This window comes from Erigeron canadensis, chromosome 7 (genome assembly GCF_010389155.1).
Source record: "Erigeron canadensis isolate Cc75 chromosome 7, C_canadensis_v1, whole genome shotgun sequence".
Taxonomy (NCBI): Eukaryota; Viridiplantae; Streptophyta; class Magnoliopsida; order Asterales; family Asteraceae; genus Erigeron; species Erigeron canadensis.
The window spans coordinates 4,508,872-4,532,800 of NC_057767.1; the positions used below are offsets into that span (position 1 = coordinate 4,508,872).

Sequence of the window (23,929 nt, forward strand, 5' to 3'; positions counted from 1 at the left end):
CGTACAAATAAATATCATCAGTTATATTTAATTTATTAATCTATATTTCTTCATCATTCATTATCATGTTTAGTAGATATGATCTTTTATTTCTTATTTTCCTACCAAAACACATGAATTGATTTCTAGCATATACTTCCCATATCTACAATTCTATGCATATTTAATTATTTTTATTTATCACTTTTTCCTTTCTCTTTTTATTTTAAATCACAAAGGTTTGTCGCATTCCTTCTACGAACCCTGACCTTCAAACCACCATCCATATGAGCCGTAAGCAATGGCACAAAAACTGGTTGGTCCAAACAAACCAGCACAAACTCAAATCGTCTCAAAACGGAAGCCATCACATACTTCATTTGAATAAACGCCATCTCTTTCCCTAAACAAACCCTTGGTCCGGCTTGAAAAACCGGAAATTTATAGGGATTTTCCATTTTAAAACCACCTTGTTCACTAAACCACCGGTCCGGTCTAAACTCCAAGCAATCTTTTCCCCACAATGTGTCCATCCTTCCCATACCATATGGGAAATACATCACCCGGTTTCCTTTGTAAACATGTGTCCCATCCGGTAACACATCATCATTTTCTGCGTGTTTCGAATCCCATACCACCGGTGGGTAAAGCCTCATGGATTCACATAAGCATGCTTTCAAATAGTCCATTTTTTTCAAGTCATCAAAAGTTAATGACAATTTATTATTTTGTTCATTAACTATATAGTTGACTTCTTTTAGAATATTTTTCTCTACCTTAGGGTGCCAAGTCAGCAACCAAAAGAGCCACGTCATTGCCGCTGACGTGGTATCTCTTCCGGCCATTAAAAAGCTTATAACCATGTCTCTAATGAGCTCGTCGCCATGACCCATTGAAATAAATCTTGATAGCAAATCTCTCTCACTTATATTTTCTTCCAATTGTTGCCTCCTTTTAAGGATTATACCATTTATTGAAGATCGTATAACACAATTTGCCTCTTTTAACTTGCCCTCGCTTCCAAAGTTTAAAAATCGTTTACCTTTCCATATCCAGTTAGTCAATGCATTGCCACGCAATGCACTGGCACCTGCCGCTACATCAAATGCTGATGCTAGTGGTGGATCTGGTTGTGTAAAATCCAAGAAACACGGGTCCCACCCTAGTGAGATCTTACATATGGTATCAAAAGCAAACCTTCTTAAAACATCTTGCATGTCCAAAGTGTTGTCATTTTCAACAGAGTTTTCTAGCAACGGAATAAGTCTCGTTGCTATTTCTTCTTCAAGCACACTAACCACGAACTCTCGCAACGAGTTGTTGCTAAACTCGTGGCTAGCCACGTTACGTTGCAAGCTCCATAGTTGGCCATCCACATTAAATATTCCAATTCCAAGGAAGTCCCCAAGGACGTCCGTGAATGGTTTTCCTTTCGGGTAATTTTCAAATTTTGTTTTAAGCATGTATTCGACATTATTAGGGTTTGCGGTTACAATCATTTGTTTTTTCCAGCCAAGTTGGTTAAAGACGATGGTTTGTGATGGTGAGACCGACAGGAGGTCTGTGAACAAGTGGATTAACCGGTGACTATTCCAATGGAAATATATAAAGGAGTATGACTTATAGTTATGTCCATAAATGAAGTTGCTTATGAAAATACCAAGTGAAGAAATCAAATGGAAAAGAACAAAGAGTATAGAGATAAATTGAATGAAAGAAAGGATGGCCATTGCAAATATGGTTGTGAAAGATAGTTGTGGGGGTGATGGTTTATTATAAGGTGTAAAAACACATGTGGAGATATATTTTCGATCGGTTACATTGACTTATAATACTTTAAAAATATATATTTTTGCTAAATATGGCCATTTGGTTGTCATGCAAACATGGAAATAAATTAATATGTAGAAGTAGGTGGGAAAGGGAAACAACATTAAATCCATGCGTATCACGTATTTAATCATCTATTTTGTGATATAATGGAACATGTGTGTAAATTGTGTATGAGTAATGTATGTAAATGTAGAATATAAGATACACCAACTCTAACTAATACTCTATAAAATTATGCAGGTCTATTTTTTTAAACATTATATTAAACGCATTAAAATTTTGTTTCCAGTCTAGTGAATAGTTGATAAAAATGGTTTTCGGCGACGAGATTTGTTTCCTATAACGACAACAAACTGCGTCTCCGAAAGGGTGTTTTCTTGTACCGACTAACCTACAATAACAGGTAGCTTTGATGACATGGACTTGTACTAAACTTAATGTCAAGTGTAAAGGATTGAACATTGGTTTTTACCTCAAGAGGAAAGAGACCAAGTGGGGCCATTGGCTTAGGACAAGTTATATGATAGCCAAATTGGATTAAACAATAGTAATAATAGTAAAAAATATTATGATGATAATAATATTATGTGATAATTTGATAGCACACGTATATTTTTTCAAAAGATATATCATGGTATCATGGGTTGATCAAAGAAACCTCCAATCCTGTTATAATTATATTAGCGGATGTGTAATAGAAAAAGTCCACCCTGTGCATTGTGCAACACAAGTGGGTTCTTCAATCTTGCAGGGCAAGACTATATATGAAGTGAATATTAGGTTCAGCATTTGAAGTTTAAATAAGCCATTTTCTAGCATTCTATCTTCAAAGGCCACAGGTGAAAAGAAAGGAAATAATAAGAACTCATAAGTCATAATAATCCTTGCTATAAATGGAAAGATACTACAGTAGGATTCAAGCAGTCACTATAAAAAGATACTACCATAAAAAGAAACTCCTAGAAAGTTGATCAGCTAAAGCAAGAAAAGATCAAACAAACATGAAATCAGATCTAATAGCACGCAACACATTGGATTACATTAGTTAGATCAGAAATAATTCCTTTGACCACATTTGGAACTATTTCTCATCTATCTGAATCTATCTCAATACACGTTGGAAGGGGAGAAAAGATACGCATACCCATGGGAACAGCTCAACTACGTGCTTGCAGGTGTCTCGCTTACTGTGGCAGGTTTCCTGTTCAAGTAACGAATAACTGCATCTTCGACCCTATCCAGTGGACAAAAGCAAGTCAAACATTGTATCATGTACGCTCATGAAAGTAAGTTATTTTGACGATGTAATACTTATATCCGTCACAATATAAAGTCAAAAGTCACATCTCACAAGCATATCTTCACACAATGGGCTGGTTGTTCATGTCATATCACATGATAAATAGTGCTTTAGGTGTTCGGCTAAAGATTATGCGAATTTTACTTTTTTTAATATTCATGAATACAATAACTTTTGAAGAAACGTGGAGCCGAGGTAAGAAAAGAAAACTTATTTTGGGGATAGATGTTAAACTATCTGATTCTCAATCAAGCCACTATAACTCGGGCAACACAACCAGATTTGGAGAAACATGTAAAAATTTCTGTGTTATTAGAATTAATCAGCCGCTTATCAAATTCTTATTCTGAAAACTACCATAAATTGTTGCTTTTAGAACGCGCATCCAAAACCACGGTGTGCACATGTCGTCATGTGGGATACCTTAAGCTTAAATGCTAAATTTCCAATATATATGATATCTCAAAGTAAGAAAACAACTTAACCAACTTTAGCCTATAAAGTTGCCCACTACTAAAGGTAGCAATTTTGAACCACCCCGTGTGCATAAAACACCTCCTAAATCCATTTAGTTAGAAATTTTCATATTGCTATGAAACCAATAAGTCGAATTTGACAGACTAGATATGCATTAAAAAATTGGACAAAAAGGAGTTAAAAAAAAAAACAGAATACATATTTTAGCCTGACTGTGTTTTTACCCATTACCTAAACTGCTTGACTTACCCGTTTTGCCACCTCTACCTGGTAAGCACTACCAGAATTTGTGGATTGTATTGACCCGAACTTCAACTAAACATAAAAAACAATATTCAGATAGAAGTTGATGAAAAAAGAAATACAGAACTAACCATGGTTGGTTATAGAACTCGGCCCGCTGCTCTTTCTCAGCATTACGAGTAGCATCACCAGCTGCCGTCTTCAAATCCTTGCTCTGTGACGCAATAAAGGCATCAACAAATTCACTAGGTGACTGACTAAACCCCAGAAAGAAAGCCCGTCTACGCCTATGTTCATGGATCTTTTTAATTGCAGAGCAAATTGCCTCATCACATGCATCAATCTCCTTATGCTTCTCCAAATTTTCCAAAAAAGTAGACATATCTTTATCTAATGAAAAAGGAACATCCACAAGAACATCATAACAAGTGTTTCCCACCAGATTATTACCCGAAAGCTTGATTTTATGCTCCAAATGTATAGGCTGCGGCTGAGTCAAATGCTGTGAAATCTTTTGAGACACCATTGAAAATTTCACCCTTTCATCTCCAAATACTTTCTTTAGAGGCGGATCACACGAGAAAAATGAAGTATCTGTCGAGATCTGTAACTTTTTAACTTTCACATATTGCCAAATTGCAGCGATAATTCGAGGACGGGTCTCGATCTCGAGTCCAAGAACTTCACTTAAAGCGGACGAAAGTTTAAACTTTTCGGGTGTGTAATTCATTTCCATTCTAATGATAGCAGTGAACTCTTTATCCCCTTTTCTCTGCACTTCAAAACCCTCGTTAAGTGCCAACGATCTAGAACTTTCCCACAAGATCACATGGTTATCGGGGTAAAGATTTTGATCCAAGTATATAGTGATCTTCTTGAAAAAGGATGAAAACTTTGGACTCGTTAAAGTAGGTTTAGGTAACATGGAAGTCTCGTCGGATTCTGATCCATTATCCAATAACCTCCCGAGAATCTTAAGAGACCATGAAGGAGCTTCGGTGTTTTCCTTAGGATTTCCAGTTTGAGTTTGGTTCGTAAAGGTGTTGAAAACGTAAATCCTAAGAGTTTTCTGCACACGAGGTGGGTTCTTGATAGATTCTTGAATGTCAACCTTTTTTCTAGCAAGAGCAGCATCCACACGACCCTCAAACTCCAACAACTGAGTGTAAAGAGCAGATTCCGGCAAAAGGGCAGCCACCTTTTCAGGAATCTGCTTCTCGGGTGGGCCTCTCTTTCGTCTACGTGCCGCGGGTGTAAGCTCCATTGTTTTCGAAGGCGAACCAGCTACACCACTAGAAGAACCAGGAGGGCGCGAAGACGGTTTATGCCCCGACCTTTTACCACTATTATGTGTAACAAGTGAGGGCGACGAACCACCTATATTACTATTACTACTAAGCCCTCCCATCATACTCGGCTTCTGTGGCACCGGCTGCCCTAGTGCTTGCGCCTGCGCTTGTGCTTGTAGCTGTGCCTGAAACCGGGCATGAGCAGCTCGAGCTTGAGCTTGAGCCTGAGCCTGCACATATTGTGCTTGAGCTAGCGCCTGAGCCTGAGGCTCAGACAACTGTGGATGGTTGGGTGGTCCCATAGATTGATTCGGGTTTCCAGTTCCTTTAACCCCAGAATTACCAAACCCAGTTGGCACACTAACACCCCCAATGTTTTTCATAGAGTTATTCAAATTATTACTTCCACCTGCCATAACTATTATCTTGAAACCTACCTAAAGAAAACCTAATCAAAAACACTAAACTAAGGCCAAGATCCAAACTTTATTAGCCCAAACTGTTAATTATTCAATTGGGTATCCTCAAATACTGGAATTAACAAGAATTAGGCCCTAATCAAGAAACACTAAATTATAGCCAAGATCCAAACTTTTTTAGTCCAAAGTGCTAATTACTCAAAAGGGTGTCCAAAAATATTTTGGTGAAATTTGAACTGTGGGTTTCAAGAAATTTGGTGAGTATAGATTTGAAACCCTAGATTTAGTACTACAGACTGAAAATAAGAGGGAAATTTAAAACTTACATCACATGTTGAATGAAAATAAGGAGGTCGTTTGATCTAATTTTTGATGATTTCTCTGCCCTTTTTTTTAAAATTGTGATTTTTTTTTTTTTTTTTTTTTTCCTTTCCTTATTATTATCCGGAATTTTGTTTTATGGGGTGGGTTTGTTCTTCGTTTTTTGAAGTTTTTGTAGGTTTCAATGAGGGTTCAATTTACCGAAGTGCCCTTGGTCAAACCCAATCTTATAGAATAGAAAATTAATATTAATAATACGAGTATATTAAAACAAGAGTTAGTTACATAAATCATCCTTATGCTTTATTGATTGTTTCACTGACCATCTCTTGGTTATAAATATTTGCATGAATCATCCTTGCGTAAACAATCCTTCATCTAATTTAAATGATTAAATTACCTTTTTTTTAATACTTTTACTAGTTAATTATACCTTTTTATTATCTTTAAATATATATAAAAGAGAAACCTTTATTCATAATTGGAGAAGTATGAACCTTAGATGAAATTCAACTTTTAATTAGATTCATTAGATCAAATGATTATGTCATATACCTTATTTAACTTTTTTAGATTTAATTTTATTTTAATAACTTTTAATTATTATTATTTTCTTATTTAAGTTTTTAGACATTATTAATTAATGTTTTTAATGATATAATTATAGAAACTGATATTTTTATATTTTTTATTATTTTTTATTTTTAAAATTATTTTTTATGTTTTTTACCATAAAATTTTATTTTTAAATTTAATACGTTTTGATTTATTTATATTTTTGTATAAGATTTTCATCATATAACGAATAAAATTTTGTTATAAGGATTCTTGTATAGGATATTTTATCATATAACGTTTTTATTAAATCAATGTTTTAAAAATTGGACTGGATGTCAAACCGACCTTCTTAATAAATAACTAAAAAACAAATATGGAACGATTATTTATCAAAAAAATAATTGTATGAAAATTGAAATGATGTTATGCAAAATGTTAACTTAGATTAACATAACATGCGATATATAGATTTATAATTAAGTTGCTTAATAATTTTAGTGTATAACTAAATTATTCGAGCAAAATGTTAAAGAACAAGTACAATGACAATGCAGACATATCCGGATGAAAGAAAGACATCCAAAAAAACAAAAAACTTACTTAGCGAGACCTTTAATAAATAATGTATCATTTTAAGTGTAGCTTTCTTGTTGCACAAAAAAAAAAGCTTGTTTTAAAAGTTTATAAGTCTAAATTTACTTTTAGAATAATGGTAAAAAGAATTTGTGACAATAAAAAGTAAGAAATATGTCAGAAAAAATTGATGGAATAGATAAAAAGAAACAAAATTTGTTTTATATAACTATAATTATCAAAATAAGGGTAATCTAATCATTTAAATTGGATGAGGAACGATTTTTGTCATTAGTTTACCCTTGTAGGCATGGTTTATGCAAACATTTCCAATAAGGAATAGATAGTGCAAAAATCTACAAAGGGACGGTTTATGTAATTTACTGTTAAAACAATAAACAAATAAATTAATAATATTATATAAAATTAGATTATATCGTCCAATAGAGAGAGGCTCCATAAGTATAAAAAAAATTACTCCGTATTAATTACTAATGAGTTTTATTTTGGGATTTAACACTTTAAAAAAGTTAACTGTGTTTTAAATTAGGGTTTCATTCGTCCGAATTCGTCACCTTAGGAAACTTTTATCCTATTTGTAAAGAAGAAGGATAGTTCTGAGAATGTGTATCGATTACCGTGAGTTAAATAAACGAACGATAAAAAATAAGTACCCTTAACCCCGTATTGATGATATATTCAACCAATTGCAAGGTACATCCTATTTTCTCTAAGATTGCCTTATCACTAATTGAAAGTCGAAGAATATAGCGTTGCTAAAACGGCTTTCCATACTCGGTATCAACACTATGAATTTATATTCATGTAATTTTGTTTGGCCATGCATTAGCTACTTTCATGGACTTGATGAACCGAGTTTGTCGTCCATTCCTTGATCATTTGGTTATTGTCTTCACCAATGGTATTTTGATATATTCCAAATCTAAAGATGAACATCGTGAGTATTTTAAAAAGGTGTTTGGGACTTCTTACAGAGAATAAGTTATATACGAAGTTCTCTAAGTGTAAATTTTGGCTTAAGCAAGTTCAATTCTTTAGACATGTTAGATCTCATGAAGGTGTTAAAGTGGATCCTCTAAAGATTGAATCGGTCATGAAATGGAAAACACCTAAATCTCCTACGGTGATTAAGAGTGTAAGAGATTTAATCAAGTTTTCTCTCTTATTACCAAGCAGATGAAGGAATGAAGTTTGTATGGACCGTACCTTAAAGAAAAGTCTTTCTAAGCATTGAATACAAAGTTACGTGTATTCTTGCACTACCCGATGACACTTGGGAATTGGGAAGGATACTCGACTACGCATATTACCGATATACTCACATATAGTGGGCTAGTGGCACAAATTAAAATATTGGATTAATTATTTGAAGCCCAAATAAACATTAACAAAGTCCAATTTAGAAAGCAAAAATTTAAACACAAAGCCCAACCCAAACCCCAACCCCAAGATTGTTATAGTCAGAAACCCTAGTCCAACCTCAACTTGCATCCTTTGTAAAACACACACACAGTTTCCATTCAGCGCCATCTGCACCTGCTAATCATCTGCTGCCATGGTCAGTGTCCACCTTCAATCTTTAACACTAATAAACTTCATACACTCATAGAAAATATATCTATCTATATATCTATGTGTATATATATCTATATATTTGTGTATATATTGATATTAATGTATAAAGTTAACATTTTTCTTTGTGTTTATGAATTTCAGGTGAAGTATTCGAAGGAACCTGAAAACCCCACAAAATGTAACCATTTTTTAAAAAAATTTTATATGCGTGTCTTACATGTATTATCTTGTTGATTGTTGGGATTTATATAAAATATTAAATATTTTTTGTTTATTGTTTGATGTTATTCAGCTTGCAAAGCTAGGGGTTCAGATCTCAGGTGTCATTTTAAGGTATGTTGAAAGGAAATTTCTATATATATATATATATGTGTGTGTGTGTGTGTGTGCAAATTGGGTATGTATGTATTTATGTGTGTTTTGGATGCTTTATTTGTTTTAAGTTCAAGTTAGTTAAGCATTTTTTTTGTTACAAATGTGAATGTTACAAAGATAAATAGAAGTTTTGTATCTAATTATCTATTTTATTAGGTTTTATTGAAGTTAATGTATGTTTGTTTGATTATATATTAATGAATTTGGTTATTGACTTCGCGGGCTTTGTTACTAAATAGTTGAATAATAGCTAAGATGATTTGGTTGTCGGGCGTATGTTGAGTTTTATAAATCAAAATCTTTTTTAAAGGGTTTATACGGTTCTTTTCTTCAGGTTTGTAATGTTTGTTGTTCTCATTGCTTGCTTAGAACTAGCCATGTAACTGTTTAATGTGATGCTAGAAAAGTATGGAGTGTTTGTTTAATTTGGTGTCCGCTGTCTAGTATGTGTTTTGTGAGGTGTGTTTGGCTTAAAGAAAATAGACTAAAATGTTGAACTTACATCAAGAGATATGATCTAAGGGCTGAAATCACATAAATGATTTAGAAACAGTAAAGATTAAATTTATTATGGTGTCCAACTCTCTATTTTATTGTTCAAGGTGTTGTATATATTGTTACTAATGTTCCTTTTAATGTTTTGTTATAGAACACTCGAGAGACTGCACATGCATTACGTAAGATGTCTTTGATCAAGGCTAAGAGCTACTTGGAAGATGTTCTTGCCCATAAACAAGCTATTCCATTCACACGTTTCTGTCGTGGAGTTGGACGTACTGCACAGGCAAAGAATCGCCATTCGAATGGACAGGGACGTTGGCCTGCTAAATCTGCAAAGTTTATTCTGGACTTGCTTAAGAATGCTGAGAGTAATGCAGAAGTAATGATTTAGGCTTCATACATACATTCAATCCCTTTTATGTCATCTATAAGTTTATCCCATCACTAATAAATATATGCTATATTGGTTTAATACTTTATTAGGTTAAGGGGTTGGATGTAGATGCCCTTCACATCTCTCACATCCAGGTCAACCAAGCACAAAAGCAGAGACGCCGTACTTATCGTGCTCATGGAAGAATCAACCGTGAGTCATCGTGTCATATTTATTTTATCTTCTGGGATTATGCACATATACAAGTGTCATTTCAGCCCATTTACATAGTTGTGGGTAATGGGTTATTCGGTTAGTGTTTTCTTTCAAATGGGTTAAACGAAAAATGGGCAAAAATGGAGAACATGTCAAACGGGTTGAAAGTCACCCTGCATCTATATTTGCTAATTCTGTTTTTAATTGAAGATTCATAACTGCTGTATCTTTTTTAATTATTATTATACATTATCCACTAATGCTGTTGCACTATATAAAGGGGTGTGCTGGTCTACTGAACATTGCCGCGTTTTTTCAAAATTGTGTTGAACTGTTGACATAGGACAAACAACGACTCGAACTTTTTGACTCATTACCCAACCAAACCGCACATCCTGCCACTTATATACATGAGGCTCTCCTTATACTTAAGAACTTGAAATCTGCCTTTGATGGTGTTTTCAATAGTAGTGCTTAAGAGTAAATAATTCATTAGACGACGATTATTTACTCCAAATTTTTTTAATATTTCAAGTAAAACTGTTTTCACCTTGCAAATATGCATTACATAGCTATAAGTAATACTATAGATGTATTTTAAAGCAACACTATGCAGTAGAGGCTGTGTCTGGTCCTAAGTCTACATGATCAGTTTGCTTTTGATTACTATGGGACATGGGCCAATATGGCTGTCTAATATTTATCTGTTTTATTTTGCAGCTTACATGTCTTCTCCTTGTCATATCGAGCTGACTTTATCTGAGAAGGAAGAACCCGTCAAGAAAGAGGTATATTATGCTTTTACCAGATCTTTACTTTCATTTTATTTATTACAAGTACTTGACATCAAGAATTTTTGCTAACTACTCCCAACCATTCTGGATTGTGCTTGTGCAGCCTGAGAGTCAGTTGGCTGCAAAAAAGAAGTAGATTATAGCGTAACACAAGTGGCAAATCTGCTGAATTTGGCAAGTTGTTTTGTACTAGAAAGAGCCTTTATTTTTGTCCTCGTTTGTCGTCTGTGAAACATCTTTGAAGATTTCTATTAATGTTCTACTTATGAGATCCTACATGCATGATATTAGAGACAAATGTGTTGCAACTAAGCTTTTATGTGTTGGGCCTTTTATGAAGTTATTTTCCGAGTGTTCCTTTTTATTGCATTTACAAGGTCCCTATGAAATGCATTTGCAAAGTTAACATGAAGGACATTGTCTAAAAACCAAGAAAACCTTGTATTGAAATACAAATCATGTTTTTGCTGATTAGTTATGTGTTTGGTGCGAGTATTAGACAATAAAGACTCGTACATGGCTCTCATTGGCTATTTTATATGAAAAGTTGCGTTTTTGGTCTATAAATGGTTGGTTTTGGATCACATTCAATGAATTCGACAAGGAACTAGTGATTGGTGAGCCATGTCAGGTTGGTTCTAGCGACCAGTGAGCCATGTCAAGATTGGATTCTAGGTTGGATTGGCTCTGTCAGCCTTTGTGAGCCATGTCAGGTTGGTTCTAGCGACCAGTGAGCCATGTCAAGTATCGGCCATGCAAGTGCAATGACTTGTATATGGGCATATGGCTGATATTGGGGAGACATGTCTACCGTCTAAAGTGAACCAAATGAAATTTTGGATGTTGACAAGTACGAGTCTAAATTGGAGCAGTATCAAATGCAAGTCAAATTGATAGAAATTCGTTAGATAAGAAACTCTCCTTTCAATCCAAATCAAAATGACTCCCCCCAAGCATACTGGTTTTGTTGGTCAATTACAGTTTTAAAAAGTTAAACTTTGTTCTTTTAAAGTCTGGCAACGGCCTTTGATGTGTGTTAGATAGCTTGAACCACGCATGTTTGGAATGAAACTCAAGGCTATCAAACCCTAAAGGGCTGTATTTAACGTGCATAAAAACTTGTACCTTTCATATTAAAAGCCCGCCCCCTGATTTTAATGGTAAATGTACAAACAATTTATACACGTTAAACACATTTAGCAAACCCCTAAATATATTTATAGATTTTATTAAGTGAGGTTGGTTGTATGATAAGGTTTAGTGAGGATTGGAATTAAGTTCGGGATGAGTCATGAGCTTAAATAGATTTTGTAACTTTTTACCATATGTAAAGAGTCAACGGAGTAAAATCAAATAAACTAGATGAAAAAAGAAATAGGTTGGAATTGAAAGTGTATTTGTTTTAATGCATAGATCCACCTAAATGATTTTATTTAAAAACACTAGATTATGGTAACAATATTATTTTTTTTTATATACATCTATCTATAATCTATCTATAATATAACTAAAAGATGAGTAGGGGTACACTTGGTACCCCTAATTTTCTTCCTAGAGCCTAATCATCCTTTCTTATTAATCCTCTAATTTTTTAATATTAATCTAAATTAATTTACACTTTTTGGTTTTCTATCACCAATTTACACTTTAACCCCAATATAAAATACGTTTAAGAGACTCCATATGATCATGCTGTATTTGTGAAAGTTATTCATTGTTGTTTATATGTGATTATGCGTTAACCTTGTTATGTGATAGTTAAGGTGTTTAGCAAATAGAACATGTATTAGCAGTAAATTGTATGTTTAACGTCTATATATTTACTAAATGTTGTGCTTAACCCGTTAGTGGTGCTTAATCACAGATCTAAGCGATTCAAAGACCAAGTGTGAGCAACAAGACGACAAGAATGAAATGGATTACACTTGCAAACGGGTTTGCATTTGCAAATGTTCCTTATTAACTTTCCGTTTGCTACCTGACTTGTTAGATATGCCCAATCTTGCCGTTTGCCACTTGACTCGGTAACTATGCCAAACCAAACCAGACCAATACCAAATTCTTAACCAAAGTAATACAAGAAGAAAAAAACCACTCTTAGACAGAGAATTCCACCATAATAAACTTTAATACTAGTCTCAGTCACACATGCGACCATCACAAAACGCATATAAGATCAAAAATGTAAATTGACACTCATAGAACCACTAATAGGGATCACATAACCAAACTAACCAACAAAATATAACTACGTGCCCATTGGCTTTCCTGCCTCCATCCCAGCAAATGAGCAAAGTTGAGAAATTCTGCAATCAGAGTATCATCGTCAGAAATATGCACTAAATTGCAATCAGAAATTCTTGCGTTGAGTTTAGTAGGTACTTACAGATCTTGTTGAAGGCTACGATATCACAGCTTTGAACATATTCATTAATGGGCTCCACAGTAAACTTCTCTTCAATCAGTGAGTCGACAGACACCAGGTCGTCCACAATGGTCATCATGATCTGGAGCTTCTTAATACCATATCCAACTGGTACCAACTTTGCTGCAAAATTATAGGTTATTGGCCGTTAGATAGATGCCGGCGTTCCAGATACTGATTATCACCAGTTAAACCAAAACTGCTGCATAATAGAGGTGGCAATGTTGGCACTTAATTTTGATGGGTCGCTTCAGGTCATGTTTTATACGTAAATGGTCATGTTTTATGTATACAACCTCCCAGATCACTTTATTTACAAGATCATGATAGCAGCAAAAACGGCAAGATTGATGGACAACACATTTTGTGGGTCAACCAAACCAAGTTAGGTAAACATTGCCCGTTTTGGCTATCACCCAACCCACTCATTTCACTACCACTATATATTATCACAATTTAATTTGGTGAAAATAATGACTGTCATATCTATGCCAACAGGGCTATTTTTTCAATAGAAAAACGATTGACATACATGCACCCCAATGTAAGCCTTCCATTTGAACACTTCTGATGGCTTCCTCAAGCTTTTGCATGTCTGTCTCATCATCCCAAGGCTTCACATCTAACAGGACCGAAGACTTCCCAGCTGATAATATAATCACACACAGACAACCAAAAATGCATTAAGTGAAATGGTGATATATCTAAGTATAAACAAAGTATATGTACAGGGTGATAGAATAGCTTTAGAACTTTATAAGGTATTTGGACGTGCCACTTTAGACATGCCAAATTGAAGTTGATTATCTAACAATTAAGATTTCAAGTCTCACTATGCAACTTATAGCGTTGAAGACTGAAATTACATACTAACCCTTCTAGTAATAACAATAAGAAGGAAACAACTTACATTCTTTCTTTTTACCAGATTCTTTCACTGCAGCTGCACGCTCTTCGGCGGCCTTCTTTTCCTCCTCTGTCTCCTCACCGAAAAGATCTACATCACTATCGTCATCCTCATCTGCTGCAGCCTGCAATGTACATATTTGTGGGTCACATATAGAATTAAGACAAGAACAAAGTATGCAACATACTTTTAAAAGATAAAGAAAGAATGTAAGTTGTTCATATTACGACCAGGGAGACAGTTTGAATAAGAAAGTAGACGAAAAAGTTCATATCACATGCCTTTGAGTCAGCAGCAGAAGCATGTCCATTAGTCTTGGAAGCATGTCCATTAGTCTCTGGGAAAGAAGCAGATCCCTCGACAACAACACCACTGCCTTCAGCAGTTACACCACTGAAAAGTGAAGCACACATCAATTATCTTGATCTGAGATGGCAACTTTGACCCGTTTACAGGTAAACAGGAAGATTCGGGTTATAATTATCTCTAACCGGTTGGGCCAAATGATTCAAACGTGTTAAAAGTCAACGAAAGTATTTTAATTGATAAAACCTAAATCATTTCAATCAGAAAATAAGATCATTATCCTAGTTTTAGAATCTCGGTAACCATTTTTTACATGGTAATTATTTATGATCGAACACAACAAAACTTCAGGCAGAAAAATTCCTGAGTAAACAAAATCCAAAATGTCCTACATTACCAGAAACCCTACCAAAGTATTTCTCATTTTCGCCACTTAATCACTTATAATCTTGATCATCAATACAAAAAAATTACTGTATTTTGTACCAAAAAGATCCAGAAAAAACCAAATCAGTTACTAAAGTAACTCAATCATGAAGTTGATGACAGGATCAAGTTTAAAAAACTTACGAAATCCTGAGAAGAGCCGTGATGTGATTGTACCAACGAGATACATTGACATAGTTGGATGACGGAGGCTTTGTGAAAGCTGCATGAACAATGAGATCATCCTTCGAGGCTTGGTATCTGAAAACATAAACCCCTTCTCATCATCTGTATTGACCAAAACAATAAAACACTATCCACTTCAAAGAGAAACGTTAAGAAGCTCACCCGGTGATGTAACTACGAGACAACAGGTACTCATCCAGCTTCTTGAGGCCAGCTTCAGAACCAACATAAAATGTAGGTGCCATTGCTACACAATTAACTTCTCTCTTCTGCAAGAAACGTGTAATTAAATTTCCGAAATGGCGAAATACTAACAATACATGAATAAAATCAACTAGAACTTTCATTATACTTCGGCATGATCAAATAAAAAGGACCAAACTTGGAAAAAGAACTAAGAAGTTTAATTTCCTGCTTACATTGGCTTTCCATTTTCAGCTGATCAATGTTGAAGGTTTTGTATTTTAAATATATCCAATGAACATTTTTATACAAAATCCATAATTTCAAAACTGAAGTGCTCTATCTATTAAATTTGGGTGATGTTTCAAGTTGTACCAACTCTTTATTCTTTATAATTGCAAAGAAAGATGTTTTTATTTGAAAAAAGTATAGCAAAAACATCGGCTTTTTTATATGATGAACGTTTTCATCCAAAATCCACAAAGTGAAAACTAATAGGGTACTTGTTTGGATTGTTCTCATTTTTTAAAGCTTAAGATCATGACATAAAAAACTAATTAGCTAAAAAATTATAACCTAATCCAAACACCCCTAAATCAAAAACTGTTCTTTTTATCAAATTTCGGCGAGTATTCAATCTTCACAACTTCATTATTATTCTTTATATCTGCCAAAAAAAAAACAGGTTCTTATAAAGGTAAAAACTTTTTTATTATAAATAATAATCAGTCTATTTGTATGCAAAGAAAACGTTTTTCTTTAATCAAAATCCGTAAAATTGCATCAAAAATTGTTTAATGATGCACAAATAATAATCTTTTTTTTTCTAAGGGATTGTCAGGTTTTTCACAAATTAAAAACTTTTCACAAACATGCATGTAAGATAAATTCACATACAGTAAATCAGTAAAATTCATATCATCATCACTAATATAAACCTATTGAATTGTATTAATTGAAAGTAACATATACTGTAATAAATAATATATGTATAATTCAATAGAGGATGAAAAAAATAATACCTAGTAACTGGGGTTTGTTAATCGAAAGTGAAGTGATGATTGAAAACCCTGCTACACATACAGGTTATACACAAGTGTGTATGTGTTACTTTTTATACGAAAATTGTGAGGGGTAAAATTGTCATTTTGTTCAACGGAAGAAAAGGGAATTTCCCAACTTCTTTTACTTGTTTTTTGTGAGGTTTCTTTAGAAATGAAACGACCCAAAAGAATTACCAACAATTTTGATAATATGTTTTCTTATGTTTAATGTAGTAGACTCACCAGCATTTTTCTGAGTTTAAGGAAAATGTTTCCGCAATATTTAGATATAAATATAAATATATATATATATAGAGAAAGAATGAAAGATGAAACCATACTAATTTTTTGATAGAACATTGCTACTGAAAATAATACCTCTAATTTGTAATTACTACTTTGTTGCTCTTTTCATCATGTTTTATTAAAAGGAAAAAGTGAATGACGATTGAAGGGTTCCTTTGAAAACTCCTCTTTAAGGTTTTGAATAATTCTCGCTATGTATAATCCTTTAAAAAAGAAAATGGATCAAGATTTTAAAAGTATAAGCATTTTTTCATTGTCCCTAATATACCTTTAATTACTCTTTTCACCACTTTTCACATTTCTCTTTTTCTAATCTTAATCGTGCGTCTATCTATCTCTAAAACATATTTTAAATCCTAAACCTAAAACATACATCTTCCTTCAGCCTCTACTCTCCCTCTCTCTCTTGCTAGCTACGCCACCATCACCAACACCAATCGCGGCCACCCTCAATCACCACCTTCGGTTGGTTCCAACCCACCGTCCATCACCACTTTCACTTGAACCCAATCCACCATTTTTGAATCCGTTGAATTTTGAAGCGGATATAATTCTTTTGTATTTGAGCAATCCATAAAATACATTTTTGTTTTTTTCTTCTTTTTCTAATAGTATTTCTTAATTCCAGAGAATGTCATAAAGAAACAACACTTATTTTGAAGCTTTTTGGATAAATTCTTGTTTTTGATTTATTTTTTTTTTCAACTAAGGATCTTATAATTTCCGAGGTTTTTTTTGTTCTATTTTTATTTTTCTTTATATATTATTTTGTTCAATATTTTCATATGTACTTTCAAATATTTTATAAAGATGTTGGGTTATCATCATCCATTGTTGTTAAAAATCAATATTTCTTGTGTTAGGATCACATGGAATGGGAAACAATGATTCACATGTTTCGTTTAACATTTTATAAATGTTCGTTTACCTTATAGGTTGGTTTATAATCACTTTTATATGCAAATTTGATTGTTGGGTTGTTCTTGATCATATAAGAGATTCTGATTATAGACGTTTCTTTGTCGTTAAGAGGAAGAAAGAATTAGAAAAACTTATTAGTTTTGAGCATTACCGAGATTTCATCAAGCAGAATATCGATGTTTCTTTTGGTTTGATGATAGTATTTCAAATTATTTATTTCAAAAAATTGATCCTCGTCTTTAAATTATTGACTTCAAAATCTGATAAATCTCAAACAATCTTTACATTACATATTTTAATTTTAATAAAAATAAAAATTTACCTTTTTGTAAATATACAATGTTTATATTTAATAAACATATATTTAACTCAACTTAAATAAGGTAACTATATACTTTTAATACAAATACAAACACCGTCATATATCCATTTAAAATACCGAACCCCACGATCAACCAAATCATCGAATAAATTTTCTTCTTTCTTTTCGTTAACAAAAATCATAACCTATTATTATGGCATCTGAAAACAAATCGTCGACGATTATTCTCAAAAGTTCCGACGGCGAGACCTTCGAGGTCGACGAGGCCGTCGCTCTCGAGTCGCAAACCATAAAGCATATGATCGAGGATCAATGCGCCGATACCGCCATCCCTTTGCCGAACGTCACAAGTAAGATCTTGTCGAAAGTTATCGAGTATTGTAAAAAGCACGTTGAACACAAAGCTGACGATGACAAGCCTGCTGAAGACGATTTGAAATCTTTTGATGCTGAGTTCGTTAAAGTCGAACAGGGCACTCTCTTTGACCTCATCTTGGTATAATTCTATATCTCCTTTTAATTATTTTTTTATTTTACTTTATCTGATTCGAATACTTATTTTTCTTTATTTTGGGGATAATTCTAGGGTTTCTGTTTTTCTAGATAGTTTTTTGTCTGTCTGTATATATATATACATACTGTATATCTGTATCCTTTTAATTATTTTTTTTTATTTTAATTTATATGATTCAAAAACTTATTTTTGTTTATTTTGGGGATAATTCTAGGTTTTTTTTTCAGATATATATTTGTGTGTCTGTATATGTGTTATATATACTGTATGTATCTATATCTATTGATTATATGTTTGATAATATTTATAGTATTTTGTAAAATTATTGTAGAATATATCTTTTGATAGATTTATGTGTAATTTAGTTTGTATATATTCAACAATTGTTTCGAGTTTGATCTGTATTTGGATTATGATATATTTACTATGTAATTTGATTTTTTTTTCTCAAAACTGAGAATTACAAGTTTTTGATCGGTTCACGGTAGATTTTAGTATAGCTGATTTAAGTTAGTAAGAGACTGCAGGTTTTTTGTTCAGTACACGGAATTTGACCTATAAGTCGGTTCACAGAACTGGACATGTAATCAACGTTTATTGTTTGGCGGTTATCTTTTTGTAATTCATACTCGTATTACTGCCATCTGTCTTGATAAGGAATATATTTAAAGTTATTTTCTTAAAGAGACACTGAGTTGGAAATTACCTAAGATTGGTCCACTTTCTAATGATTTTTAGTTGCCTTTGGTTACATAATTACTGCTATTTTATTTTTGTTTTTGCTTGAAAGTTTAAGAAAGTCGTAGTTACTGATCAATGCTATTGTTTCAGGCTGCTAATTATCTGAACATTAAGAGCTTGCTGGACTTGACCTGTCAAACAGTAGCCGACATGATAAAAGGCAAGAGCCCCGAGGATATCCGCAAGCAGTTCAACATCAAGAACGATTTCACCCCCGAAGAGGAAGAGGAGGTTCGCCGTGAGAATGCCTGGGCTTTTGAATAAACTTAAGGTCTCAATAATTAGGATAGTGTAAAGCACGACTTCTCGTTTTTAATTTAGGAAATCAAGTACTATTTTATATTCTCATGCTATTTTGGGTGTTATGTGTCTTGATGTTTGGAATCGGAGCTATTGTTGAACTTATTTTTCAATGGTTTTAATGGCAACCCTTCAGACTTATTTTCTTATTTCACCAAAAGCTATATGATCTTTTTGCGATTGTATATCTTGTGTTGCCTATCACCTTTTTATTAGAAACATCAGTGGTAGTCTAAACAGAGCTAGTTTGCTGTCAAAACTGGCTTGTACTTGTAGCAATATGATTTTTCGTTGTGGCCTCGACTCCTAGTTCAAATGTTTTACTGTTTTTGGTTGAACTTTGATACTAAGCATGGTCTCACCGGATTTTACACAATCCACGCCTAAACAAGTGCCCGAGAATGAGTCAAATGCTTCTGTTTGCTTTATATGTTACCTGGTTCTGTATTGAAGTCCCACAACAGTTGACACCAAGAAAATAATCTTTCTTCAATCTCCTCTTTTGTGACAAAAAAGAAAGAAACGGAAAGAGGATTTGGGCTGAAGGGACTGAGAGCCAAGGTGAGCAGAGTGGCGTTTCCGATAAAGCCACAGAGACCTTTTGAGAAACCTCAAGCCACAACTCGGTTTGTTTCAAAAACCACTTCTTGGTTCAAGGTTTTTCTAAATTGTTTTCTTACTTAAAAGGAAAATAACAATAGAAACAAGGTGGTTTAGACTCGGATCAAGGGTTCAAGCATAGTTTTATTCAATTCAGTTTTAATTGGTTGTGAGCCTGATTGAGCTAGATCCCGATCATTATTGAATTGCTACATTTTGCGTTTTAATAGTTGTTTATATTTCTTAAACTGTAAATAATATTTATTAGTCATGTCATTTCTATCCTAAGTTCATGTTTATTTAGATTTGATCTTTATAGACCTGTTTTATGTAATGGGTCTTGGACATTTTGACGTAGTCTGATCAAGGGGTTCCGGAAATAAACCTGTCTCTTCTTTTAGACTTCTTTTCTATAATTGTACCTCTGCCCGAAAACAGGAATCTTGTAAGCAGGTTCATGGCTAAGTTCTGTAAGATTTTGGTATAGAATTAACGAGTAGAACTATAACATTTATTAAAAATACTGCAAAATAAAGGCACATGGAATTTTCAGCGAGTTCAACTGAAACCTCTCAACGTCGTGTAGTTGTGCCCATCCTATGCTTGTAATACTTGAATTTCCCCAACTTTGTATGTGTTTATTTAAGCTTTCTGCCTGAGCTCAAATCTGAGTCATAAGTTTACCCCATTATTTATCTTTTCCATGGTTTAAATCAGTTGCTCCAGATTGGTTTATATACCTTGATATTTCTATATATATGCATGATTTTGATCCTAACTGACGCTTTCATTTAGTTTGTCGTTGAAACAGTTTGAAAAGTTTCCGCAAGGGTATGTTGAATTAGGCCTAATTTAGTTTAAGCTAAATTAGTTGACTTTGTAATGGGGATAGATGATGGAGAACTCTGAGTTCTCTAACCTAGATATGTTTTTTGGTTCAAATGTTGGTGATGGTCTAAGTAGTGGTTCCATGAATAGTTTCTCTAATGAAATCTTCAATGACACACAAGGTTGTTGCATACTCACACGTGCAACCCACCCGGACCGGATTCCTCACAAACTCATACATGTTACTATGTCCATACCAAGATTTTATCTCTAACTAGTGATGATGACAAGACTCCAACTGGTGGCAACGGCAACGGCAACGGTACCCAATTCCGGCAAAGCCGGGGTACGGGGTGGTATGATGTAGACAGACCTTACCTCTACTCAAAGGTAGAGAGGCTGCTTCCAGATCCACCAAGGTGGAAGGACCTCCGGCCCAAGAATGATAAAAAAATATGGTTAGATCCACCGGAGTGGGACCTTTAACCCGAAGGGAATAATCTCAATCTCAAACTCTCAATCTCAAAAACCCTGATCTCAATCTCAAAAACGCTCAGTCTCCGATCTAAGGATCCAGGAAAAAGAGCCGTTGGGGAAGGAGAGAGCAGAGGGTAGAGAGGGAGAGTAGAGAGAGAAACCCGGAAATAGGCAAGAAACAATCTTCAGGGAATAGGGAAGCTGTGAAAAGTACCGTGAAAAGAAGAAAACGCGTACTGCTTCACTAGAAGATGAAGTGGTTAAATTTAGAGCAATGAACTAACTACTAATGAAGATAAGTCAAAGTCAAGTGGGGCTGGAATCAGAAGTTGGGAAACTTATGCACTTGCTGGTGGAAATTTCCTAATCAGAATCAACTAACGCTTAACCAGAACCTAGTTATGCAGAGCACGTCAGTCATGCCCCATGATTTGGGTGTCGATGTCTGTGACTTTGAGGATCAGTGTCTAAGAAACATAGGTTTAATGCTCAGTGAGTGTGGAGAATGTAAGCCTAACAATGATATTGCAGCCTTGCAGGTGTCAATTCATGTACTGGACCCAAAAGAGAAGGTAAGCTGTATTTCATTTTGGACAATTAAGCTAAGTTCTTAGAGAATTGATGTTAATTCGTTTGGTTTATAGATTAGACTAACTACTTTTCACCTTTACATGTGTCTTGATCTCCTTTCCGATTAACATCTAGATGAATTGCATACTAGCTGCACCATTGGCCCTTATTAGTGTTAAGTTACAATTTGCTGGATCACTATATATTGTGCACCTATTTTGCATTTTCTTGCTATTTCAGTTGAGTTTTTCTATTTATAAAGCCTGGAATAATGTTTGTTTCATTTCAATAATCTGGTTCAGCTGGTCTAATATGTGACCAAAACATGCTAATACATTCTGTAACATATGCTAATATGTGACCTATGAGTTTTTTTTTTCCCTAAACATTCAATCAAAACTTTTATTGATGGAAAGAAAACTAGCAAGATGCTAGTGAATACAAGAAGAGAAAAAGAACACAACTAAATATAGCAACATAAATAATACGAGTATCATACAACACCATTGGGGTGTTAGCCCAGTGGTCAGGGAGTTTTCTACAAAGTGGTTTCCTCTAGAGGGGTCTGAGGTTCGAATCATGGCACATGCAAATGTGGTGAGGGGGCCTTAGCAATGCTATACTCATCTAACACATGGGGAGCAAACCCTTTAAGGCATTGCCAGGAGACGAATCGACGTGGACGCATCCGCATGGGGGGTGTTAGCCATTTGTCAGTTGCTGTCTTAGAAAAGAAAAAAAAATCTTACACATAAGAAAAAGCATATTTTTTTAGTTATCTATAAACAATCTCATTTGAAAAAAAGATAATTATCATTGAACTAAAAACATAATAAAATGTATATAAACATCTTTACATTCATTCATATATGAAATAAAAAAGTAAATATTAATGATTATGATTGATGATTAATCTTTCAATGTAATTTTGGAAACTAATCTCTACCAAGGGCTGATATATGTCCCTTCATTTGCAACAAAAAAACAAATATGTATGTTTTTTTTACGAGTGAATTTTACCGACGCGCATTAGGCTCAAACCCGAGACTAGGAATGGCAAAGGGTCGGGTTCGGGGCGGGTAGTGTCAAACCCGAACCCGATAAGGAATATACGACCCGATACCCATCGGGTACCTTATCGGGGACCCCGTCGGGGGTAAAATAATGCCCCAAAACGACAAGGTGAAAGACAATCCTTTAAAGTTATAAAGCATTTCACAATTCAACATGTATTGATGTAACAAAGAATTGGCAAGTCCAAATGTACTCGATTTGTGGACATAATCTCAAGAAGTTATAAAGCATCACTCAAGATCTAGTGTCTTTTTCGTTGCTTCATAAACCATATATGTGATGCTTGCTGCTTTTTAAAAGATTTGGAAAAAGTCCTATGTAAAAACCCGGTTCTGCTTCATTTCTATAAGTTCTCATGAAGACGTCTGTCATCCCTTTGTATGCAGTACTTCTTTCAGCTTGAAGTGCTAGCATCCTGAAATGCATAACTCCATGCATCATCATGACAGCCATGAAGCAACAATAATAATTTAAAACATTCTATAGGATTCATACGGATTTCAGTGTTTCAAGATCCTGGAAAACGACAATCAAGGATGCGATCAACGATTAGAGGGGGCAAAAAGGGTAAAAATTCAAACAGGTCATACCAAGGTCAGATTGTTGAACACTTTTTGTCCATATTGATACCTACTACATGTGCTAAGCTAAAAATATAACATAACCAATTCAAAACATTGTGTGCAATATAAAGACTTTTACTGTTCCTCTTTTATAAGTTGCTCAAGTAGACTAAGTGATAAAGAAGCGCTCAAGTTAGTTGATAGAACATGTGGAAAGAAGAAGGCTATCGGCAGAAATTTGTAGAGCACAAAACCTCTGAAATCATTTTGTTAAAAAGATCAGAGTGTTACTGTAATAAGGAAGTATTTGTAATCATACTGGACAAACTAATTATTTGTATCAACAAAAAAAAACCAAACCTAATCTTTTGTGCAGAAAATGTTTCAGGT

At 34.1% G+C, this 23,929-nt stretch overlaps 5 protein-coding genes and 1 pseudogene across 5 annotated transcripts; 3 read left to right on the forward strand and 3 right to left on the reverse strand.

The window, feature by feature from the left end:
* Positions 1-186: 186 nt before the first annotated feature.
* On the reverse strand, positions 187-1,712 carry LOC122609539 (cytochrome P450 94B3-like). Its single transcript, XM_043782574.1, has one exon. It carries the CDS (start codon positions 1,707-1,709, stop codon positions 201-203), a length of 1,509 nt encoding a protein of 502 aa, XP_043638509.1. The 5' UTR covers positions 1,710-1,712; the 3' UTR covers positions 187-200.
* A 970-nt stretch (positions 1,713-2,682) lies between these two features.
* Positions 2,683-5,965, reverse strand: LOC122607852 (SWI/SNF complex component SNF12 homolog). The gene is made up of 2 exons (XM_043780918.1): positions 3,964-5,965; positions 2,683-3,046 (listed from the first exon to the last, which is right to left on the reverse strand). The coding sequence occupies exons 1-2, from the start codon at positions 5,535-5,537 to the stop codon at positions 2,974-2,976; spliced, it is 1,647 nt and encodes a 548-aa protein (XP_043636853.1). The 5' UTR covers positions 5,538-5,965; the 3' UTR covers positions 2,683-2,973.
* A 2,503-nt stretch (positions 5,966-8,468) lies between these two features.
* On the forward strand, positions 8,469-11,190 carry LOC122607068 (60S ribosomal protein L17-2). Its single transcript, XM_043779987.1, has 7 exons — positions 8,469-8,571; positions 8,730-8,766; positions 8,881-8,921; positions 9,613-9,843; positions 9,948-10,050; positions 10,774-10,841; positions 10,951-11,190. Exons 1-7 carry the CDS (start codon positions 8,569-8,571, stop codon positions 10,981-10,983), a joined length of 516 nt encoding a protein of 171 aa, XP_043635922.1. The 5' UTR covers positions 8,469-8,568; the 3' UTR covers positions 10,984-11,190.
* Positions 11,191-12,944: 1,754 nt separating this feature from the next.
* Positions 12,945-16,405, reverse strand: LOC122607175 (elongation factor 1-delta-like). The gene is made up of 8 exons (XM_043780103.1): positions 16,303-16,405; positions 15,260-15,366; positions 15,056-15,172; positions 14,461-14,572; positions 14,183-14,303; positions 13,805-13,918; positions 13,234-13,395; positions 12,945-13,153 (listed from the first exon to the last, which is right to left on the reverse strand). Coding segments are annotated over exons 2-8 (711 nt in total). The 5' UTR covers positions 15,343-15,366; positions 16,303-16,405; the 3' UTR covers positions 12,945-13,151.
* Positions 16,406-17,975: 1,570 nt separating this feature from the next.
* Positions 17,976-19,581, forward strand: LOC122607345 (SKP1-like protein 1). The gene is made up of 2 exons (XM_043780301.1): positions 17,976-18,368; positions 19,218-19,581. The coding sequence occupies exons 1-2, from the start codon at positions 18,066-18,068 to the stop codon at positions 19,389-19,391; spliced, it is 477 nt and encodes a 158-aa protein (XP_043636236.1). The 5' UTR covers positions 17,976-18,065; the 3' UTR covers positions 19,392-19,581.
* Positions 19,582-20,909: 1,328 nt separating this feature from the next.
* LOC122608791 lies at positions 20,910-21,699 on the forward strand (annotated as a pseudogene).
* The last annotated feature ends 2,230 nt before the right edge of the window (positions 21,700-23,929 follow it).

Bases quoted from the DNA above. Each gene is read 5' to 3' on its own strand.
- LOC122609539 (XM_043782574.1), bottom strand. From the start codon at position 1,709: ATGGCCATCCTTTCTTTCATTCAATTTATCTCTATACTCTTTGTTCTT.
- LOC122607852 (XM_043780918.1), bottom strand. From the start codon at position 5,537: ATGGCAGGTGGAAGTAATAATTTGAATAACTCTATGAAAAACATTGGG. The intron at 3,047-3,963 runs GTTAGTTCTGTA...TCCACTGGATAG, and splicing joins GAGTTCTATAACCAACCATG to GGTCGAAGATGCAGTTATTC.
- LOC122607068 (XM_043779987.1), top strand. The intron at 8,767-8,880 runs GTAACCATTTTT...GATGTTATTCAG, and splicing joins ACCTGAAAACCCCACAAAAT to CTTGCAAAGCTAGGGGTTCA. The intron at 8,922-9,612 runs GTATGTTGAAAG...GTTTTGTTATAG, and splicing joins ATCTCAGGTGTCATTTTAAG to AACACTCGAGAGACTGCACA.
- LOC122607175 (XM_043780103.1), bottom strand. From the start codon at position 15,342: ATGGCACCTACATTTTATGTTGGTTCTGAAGCTGGCCTCAAGAAGCTG. The intron at 15,173-15,259 runs GTGAGCTTCTTA...TTATGTTTTCAG, and splicing joins TCTCGTAGTTACATCACCGG to ATACCAAGCCTCGAAGGATG. The intron at 14,304-14,460 runs GCATGTGATATG...TGTACATTGCAG, and splicing joins CTTCTGCTGCTGACTCAAAG to GCTGCAGCAGATGAGGATGA.
- LOC122607345 (XM_043780301.1), top strand. From the start codon at position 18,066: ATGGCATCTGAAAACAAATCGTCGACGATTATTCTCAAAAGTTCCGAC. The intron at 18,369-19,217 runs GTATAATTCTAT...CTATTGTTTCAG, and splicing joins CTCTCTTTGACCTCATCTTG to GCTGCTAATTATCTGAACAT.